The following is a 7,953-nucleotide window of genomic DNA, read 5'->3' on the forward strand; positions in this document are numbered from 1 at the left end:
ACACACACACCCAGCAGCACAGCGAACTAGGTTGTATCTGTGTGTCAGACAGTAGATCTAGGTTGTATCTGTGTGTTAGACAGTATAACTAGGTTGTATCTGTGTGTCAGACAGTAGAACTAGGTTGTATCTGTGTGTCAGACAGTAGAACTAGGTTGTGTCTGTGTGTCAGACAGTAGATCTAGGTTGTATTTGTGTGTCAGACAGTAGATCTAGGTTGTATCTGTGTGTCAGACAGTAGAACTAGGTTGTGTCTGTGTGTTAGACAGTAGAACTAGGTTGTATCTGTGTGTCAGACAGTAGATCTAGGTTGTATTTGTGTGTCAGACAGTAGATCTAGGTTGTATCTGTGTGTCAGACAGTAGAACTAGGTTGTGTCTGTGTGTCAGACAGTAGAACTAGGTTGTATATATGTTAAATAGTGCATTATATACTGTAAGCTGATAGATAAGTAAACCTATCATGAAAATGAAGTTGTGGAAGTGTTTTTTCATGATGTAATGTGTTCCAGGTGTCATGTTGTCATGGTGTGTGTCTATAGGTTATGTGTACCAGGTTTCATGTTGTCATGGTGTGTGTCTATAGGTTATGTGTACCAGGTTTCATGTTGTCATGGTGTGTGTGTGTCTATAGGTTATGTGTCGCGGGGTGGCAGTGACTCTGACGATTCCTCCGACATGGACATGGACACTCTCATCTCCCTTGTATCCCATAACAACAAGCGAACCACATCAGACCCGGTCGGTCTACGCCGGATTATGGAGGAGAGGAAAGAGGAGAGGAAAGAGAGGAAGGAGAGAGAGGACAGGAAAAAGAATGAGAAGGGAGAAGGAGAACAAGAGAAAAATATGAAATACGGAACTATGTCTCCACTGAGAAAAAACAAAAAGAAGGAGAGAATTGAGGAGAAGGTGGGGGGAGTTGGGGACCAGAGAGAGAAAGACACTGAAGCAGGAGGAGAGGTGAACTCTGGGAAACAACGAGGAGCAGAGAACGGAGCAATGCAGGAAGACGACAGAGAAAGAGAGGACAAGAGCGCAAAGAAGGAAAGAGAAGGAAAGGAGAGGAAAGGAGAGGAGGAGAGAGGAGGGGAGAGGAAAGGAGAGGAGGAGAGAGGGGGAGGGGAGAGGAAAGGAGTGGAGGAGAGAGAAGGAGGGGAGAGGAAAGGAGAGGAGGAGAGAGGAGGAGGGGAGAGGAAAGAAGAAGAGGAGAGAGGAGGAGGGGAGAGGAAAGGAGAGGAGGAGAGAGGAGGAGGGGAGGTTCGGGGGGCTATGACAGAAGAGCACCGGTCCGTATCAGAGGAGGCGTCAGACTCGTGTCGTACTGATTCTCGTTTCATGACCAGCATCTCCAGTGACTCCCTGGATGCTCTGGAGGAAGATGACCTGATCGCCTGCTCTTCCTCCCTCCCTCACCCTCACCCTCCCTTCCGCCTCACAGTGGAGCCCCCTCATCCCCAGCCTCACCCACGAGAGGGTGCATCCTCACCACAAGGAAGGGCAGGAGAGTGGAGAGGAGAAGGAGGTGGAGGGGGGTCAGGAGAGTGGAGAGGAGGGGGAGGAGAGTGCAGAGGAGGGGGAGGAGAGTGGAGAGGAGGGGGAGGAGAGTACAGAGGAGGGGGAAGAGGGAGGAGATCGGGCAACGGAGCTTGGGTCAACTCTCACCATTCTCCCATGACCCCTGACTCTATAAACTCTGAACCTGTGACCCCCGTGGTTGACCCCTCTGAGAACCTGAACTACGCTGAGCTCTCTCTCATGCTGGAGTACCTCCCCAGTCCTCCGGAGGCGAGTGACGATGAGGATGAGGAGGAGAAGAGGGAAGAGAGGAGGAGGAGTAATGAAGGAACTGGACAGGAGGTATTGTCTGTATCCGGATGTCCCCGTTCCTCCTCCTCCTCACTTATGGACTGTGTGTTTACCTTCGAGCAGAGCGACGCGAGGCATTACTACAATATCTGCCCTAATGTTACCCCCGACAGCACCCGCAGCCTCACCCACCCTCACCCTGAGACTGAGGAAGAGGAAGGTGGTGGTGAGGAGGAAGAGCAGGGGGCACTCCTAACCCTAGAGCCCGTGCCCATCCTCCAGCCGCCTCCAGGGTTCGGAGACAGCAGTTCTGACGAGGAGTTCTTTGATGCGAGGGATCGGATTGCCTCACCTGAAGACCCAACATCAGGGACTGTGTCCAGAGGTGTGTCAGGGTTGTTACTGTACTGTAAGGTGTAACAGTTAGTTCTCTCAGATATCAGGGTTGGTACTGTACTGTAAGGTGTAATAGTTAGTTCCCTCTCAGATATCAGGGTTGTTACTGTACTGTAAGGTGTAATAGTTAGTTCCCTCAGATGTCAGGGTTGTTACTGTACTGTAAGGTGTAATAGTTAGTTCCCTCAGATGTCAGGGTTGTTACTGTACTGTAAGGTGTAATAGTTAGTTCCCTCAGATGTCAGGGTTGGTACTGTACTGTAAGGTGTAATAGTTAGTTCCCTCAGATGTCAGGGTTGTTACTGTACTGTAAGGTGTAATGGTTAGTTCCCTCTTAGATGTCAGGGTTGTTACTGTACTGTAAGGTGTAATGGTTAGTTCCCTCTTAGATGTCAGGGTTGTTACTGTACTGTAAGGTGTAATGGTTAGTTCCCTCTTAGATGTCAGGGTTGTTACTGTACTGTAAGGTGTAATGGTTAGTTCCCTCTTAGATGTCAGGGTTGTTACTGTACTGTAAGGTGTAATAGTTAGTTCCCTCTTGGATGTCCAGAGGTTGGTACTGTACTGTAAGGTGTAATAGTTAGTTCCCTCTTAGATGTCAGGGTTGTTACTGTACTGTAAGGTGTAATAGTTAGTTCCCTCTTGGATGTCCAGAGGTTGGTACTGTACTGTAAGGTGTAATAGTTAGTTCCCTCTTGGATGTCCAGAGGTTGGTGGGGTTATGCACTTTATTGCACTAAGTTCGATATGGTGTCAACAAGTTTTTAAGTGTTTACTTGAAGAACTGAAACTGGTCATATTAGATAAACTGTGAGAAGCACAGTGCGTATTCTCCAGTTAATTGGTGATGTATAAAGAGAGATTAATGAGATTAAATGGATGAAATGATCTAATTCCTGATGATTTTAGGTGACTACATACCTGGGAAGCATTTAATTATTTAAGGTTTGTTCTGATTTCTTTCGCCACATAAAGTTGTCATTTTTTTCCAGATTTTTCAGCCGAGATGACGAGTGGAATGACGCAGCAATCTGTGAGCCTGAGTGACATCAGAATCAGCCTGGCTGAAGGAACGAGGCATGAAAGAGAGGCGGGTAGAGAGGGAGAGACCAGCGAAGGAGGAGGAGGGAGAGACATGTTCTCCAGGCTCTCTAGGAAAAGATCGAAGAAACGTCGTTCCTTCATGCAGACCGACTTCACCTCAACAGTCTCCTACCCTGGACCGGACCAAAACCAGGAGCGGAACAGGAACCCAGATCACGTTCCTGATCAGCATCTGGACCTGGCACAGAACCGGACAGAGAGCTCAGACGAAAGCCAGCAGCTGAGTCTGGACCCAGAACCATCTGAGCAGAGCCAGAACCCATGTCCTACTGTCTCCTCTCTGAGCCACGCCGAGGGTGAGGCGTCCCAGCTCGAGTCCAAGCCTATCCTCGCCAAGCCCAGCCCAGAGGGGTCCCATCGGGGACCAGGAGAGCCACGTGTGCTTGATAACCCAAAGGGAAATCCACGGGCGCCTGATAACCCGAAGGGTGACCTCCATAGGAGCTCCAGGAACAGGCGGCAGTCCATGGAGACGGAGCCCGACATGATGGAGTCCAAATCGGTCACGGCCCTGGTGACGGCAGCCTCCCTCTCCATCACGGCTGTCCGCTGTAGAGTAGAACCAGACGGCAAGGAGAGCCCTGATCGTAGAGGAGACGGGGAGGAGGTGGAGGGAGAGATGGAGGAAGAGGAGGGGGGTGGAGAAGCAGGGGCAGGACCATTCACATGTCACATGTTTCTGACTGAGATTAAGGAGGAAGAGGGGCAGAGGGGGGAGGAAACGGGGGAGGAGGGGGAGGAGGGGGAAAGCGACAGAGAGGAGAGACAGCCCTCGCTCATTTCTGAAGGACCACCCTCTGTTAGGGGGTCCCAATTTAGTAGACGACCTCTGTGTCTCACGAAAGACGAGGATCAGGAAGCCTCTTTCGTACCCCAAATAAGTATCTCCCATCCAGGTGTGTATGGGAGGGACACGGGGGGTGAACAAGGCATGGCTGGTGGTGAGGAGAGCGTGACTCCCCTTTCTGCTCCTCCTCCCCCCACCTCTCCACTGCCACCCTTCCCAGCCCCCTCCATCCCCCACACGGAGAGGGGAGAGAGGGATAGCAAGGATGGGAATGTGGGGTCTCAACCCAAACTTTTCATACTCTCAGACGGAGAGAAGGACATTAGCTGCTTGACTCAAGTCCATAGAAAACTCGCTATCAGTCACCAAGACCTGACAAGCCAAAGGAAAGCAGAAATTAAAAATGATGAAGATATAGATAGCACTAATTCTGTTACTGATAACACTGATGTTGCTACGGCTAACATTGCAGATACAGGCCACATTCATTCTGTCATGGCTAACACTGAGACTACAGTTGACTCTGATTTAGCCACTGCTAATCACAAAGATACAAATAGCATCAAATCTGTTCCGGCTAACACTATAGCTTATGCCGATTTTGCTACGACTAACAATGAAGATAATGCTATAATTAATTCCCTTACAACTAGCAATGATTCTACAGGTAATGCTAACTTAGCTATGACTAATGCTAATTCAGCTAATGCCAACTCAGCTACGGCTAACATTCCCAAAGAGTCTCCCATATCACCTACAACAGGCTTCCTCCTCCGGCCTTGCTCACCGGGCATCATCGGGCAAAGCCTCTCGGCCTCCACATTACGGGGGAAGATCCAGAGCCTGCCCCTCTATTTATCTCGCTCCCAGGAAACCCTCACCCTCTCTGGGGTGGGAAGCCCCAACAGGAGCCCCTCTCCGGAGACCACCAGCAACAAGACTGAGGTAATGGTCACCACCGAAACCACCAAGTACGACGATGTCACAAAGGTGGCAACAGGGGAGGATTTGAAAGATTCCGGGGTGGCGTTGGTAGAATCGGATGATTCTGAGGTTACGCTGACAGAATCGGAGGTTGGCGAGGTTGTTGTGGAGACGGCCGGGGCGGAAATCACGAGGTTGACGGTTTCAGAGGTCAAGGAGGTGATCGAGAAGGTCGTGATGGTCTACGGATCCTCCCTTCCTCCCCCTTTAGCACCCATCTCTCTAGAGTCCAAACCAGATCCCAAAATGGTTGTCAAGTTGCCTACCTGTCCCATTGCTACAGTGGAAACTGCCCCTCCTATGGCTCCAGCACCTATCTGTCTGGAGCCCAAACCAGTCCCTGAACTACTCTCCCCAGGCTCCACTATCCACAAAATGGCCGCCCCATTACCTTCCTGTCCTTCCTTTCGCGTGCCCATACGCGTAGAGCCCAAACCAGACCATGAACCACTATCCATACGCTCCAAAATGGCCGCCTTGTCGTCTTCTTATCCCCCTGCTTTAGTGGTAACCACAGAGAGTCTGAATTCCTCTTCTTCTAATCCTCACCCCATCAGAGTAGAACCCATGCCAGAGCCTTGCCTTGAACCCTTTTCAGGCCCCAAAATGTCTGCTCCGTTGTCTTCCTGCCCCTCTGCTTTAGTGGTGACCACACAGAGTCTAGTGGTGACCACACAGAGTCTAGTGGTGACCACACAGAGTCTGAACGGACCGGGGCTCAGCTTCCCTAGTTCTAACATGAGAGGACAGCCATTTGGGAGCAACAGCTTCTGTAGACCCCCAGGTGAGGAGGCAGGCCTGCTGAACACTCTGACTACAGGGTGTGGGGTCTTCACCTCCACCTGTGAGACCCAGCCCAACCAGGCCCACATGGAATCCTATTCGCCGGCCAAGCCTGACTTTGGGTGTAGCTCGGTGCTGGCGTCAGGGTGCGAGACGGTCATGGAGGGGGTGCAGACGCCCCTGGAGGCATGCAGGTGTCCACCACCGCTGGTTTATACCAACTGTTTCAGCGGGGGTGACAGCTTCGACGATGAGTTGACAGTTTACGAGTTCTCCTGTCGGACAAGTTCTCCTCCTGCCTCCCAACCCTCTTCCTCTGCGCTGGCCCTCCCTCTCACGACCTCTCCTCCTCTCTCCTCTTTCCTCTCCTCCTCCCCTCCCTCCTCCCTCCTCTCTCCCTCCTTCCCTCGCTCCGTCCTGCCCCCCTCCTCCTCCATGGAGCTCTCACCACTCCTCTCCCCGCTCCTCTCCCCGTCCAACTGCTTCTTGTCCCAGTCAAGTCTCCATGATGATATCAGCCGACTACGCCACCGCCGCTTCCCACCGCCCCCCGCAGGGTTCCAGAATGTCCGGAGCGACGTGGACGAGCTTCTCACCCTCCTGCAGGGGGGTAGGATGGGGAGCAGAGGGGGGAGGCACCCCAGGGAGACCTGCGCCACCCACTTCTCAGAGAACAAGCGTCTTCTCCACGGGGAGGCCCGGAGGCTGATGGCTGGCTGTCAGAAGGTGGTCCGGGTGGGGCAGACCCCAGACGAGATGCTCTTCTCCCTCTCTGACAGCTTCAGGACCCTGGTGGGCATGGCCGGCATGTGCCTATGGTTCTCTGGGTGCGACCGGTGCGACCGGAGGAATGCCGAGGCACTGGCGGGGCTGGCGGACGTGGCCAGAACGTACCGGGAGTTTGTGCTGGCTGCGGAGAGGGCGAGCGGGAGGCGGAGCTGTCATGACCTCAGCACCAAGCTCCTTGCCAAGCAGTGTACCGCCCTCACTGCTTCTGTCTTCTGCCTCACACAGCTGTTCCGCACACTCACCGCGCTCTGAACTGAACCAACGATCTCTGACCCCTAAAACACATGTCGGTTGACCTTTCAATTCTGACCTCTAGACCCACTACACAGGGTTGCCAGCCAATCAGTCAGCCACCAGGCTGAGTGGGGAATGAATGTGTGAACTGCAACAGGTCCACGTAGCGACAAAAAAAAGTAGAAGCACAATTGAAAGGAGAGAGAGATGAGACAAGGCAGTTCTAGTGTCCTGTGACATCATGGAGAGCCTCTGTGACATCACAAATAAGGAACCTCTATGACATCACAAAGTGCCTGTGTGACATCACAGAGAACATGTGACACGCTGGAAGACATAAAAGTGATGTCATAACAGGTCCCAAAAGACTGTTCAGCTTTTTTAACCGTAACCTACAGTACACTGTGCTGAAACCACACAAGGGACAAACTGGACATACGTAGCATCATCACCACACTGCAAGAAGCCTCACGCAATGACAATCTCCGGACTCAGAGCCAACCTGCTTGCGTTAATAGAGTATTTAAGTAACTATTATATTTGAATGTCAATAATTTATTTGTTTTCATTCATTATTTATTTGTTTTGATATATTATTTATTTGTTTTCATTCATTATTTATTTGTTTTCATTCATAATTTATTTGTTTTCATTCATTATTTATTTGTTTTCATTCATAATTTATTTGTTTTGATGTATTATTTATTTGTGATGTTATCACTTTGATTATTGATTGTGTATGGTATTGGTGTGGGGTGTGAGAAAGAGGACCGTGGAGGGGTGTGTTTACAGAAAAGAGGATCTATGTAGCTACACACTCCAGAGTTGGCTGAAAGGTACAGGCATGGTGATTGGGTTATTATGTGTTTACAGAATAGAGGATCTATGTAGCTACACACTCCAGAGTTGGCTGAAAGGTACAGGCATGGTGATTGGGTTATTATGTGTTTACAGAATAGAGGATCTATGTAGCTACACACTCCAGAGTTGGCTGAAAGGTACAGGCATGGTGATTGGGTTATTATGTGTTTACAGAATAGAGGATCTATGTAGCTACACACTCCAGAG

At 50.7% G+C, this 7,953-nt stretch overlaps 1 protein-coding gene across 1 annotated transcript in view; it reads left to right on the top strand.

Annotated features, from left to right (window-relative positions):
- Positions 1 to 7,470, top strand: part of LOC116360071 (FERM and PDZ domain-containing protein 1-like) — a 69,342-nt gene extending 61,872 nt beyond the window's left edge. Inside the window, exons 14-16 of the mRNA XM_031814583.1 lie at positions 634 to 1,103; positions 1,185 to 2,193; positions 3,197 to 7,470. Of these exons, the coding sequence (XP_031670443.1) occupies positions 634 to 1,103; positions 1,185 to 2,193; positions 3,197 to 6,903 (5,186 nt within the window). The 3' untranslated portion in view covers positions 6,904 to 7,470. The remainder of the gene's footprint in view (positions 1 to 633; positions 1,104 to 1,184; positions 2,194 to 3,196) is intronic.
- The last annotated feature ends 483 nt before the right edge of the window (positions 7,471 to 7,953 follow it).

Source organism: Oncorhynchus kisutch, unplaced genomic scaffold, assembly GCF_002021735.2.
Source record: "Oncorhynchus kisutch isolate 150728-3 unplaced genomic scaffold, Okis_V2 Okis07a-Okis12b_hom, whole genome shotgun sequence".
In the NCBI taxonomy this organism is placed as follows: Eukaryota; Metazoa; Chordata; class Actinopteri; order Salmoniformes; family Salmonidae; genus Oncorhynchus; species Oncorhynchus kisutch.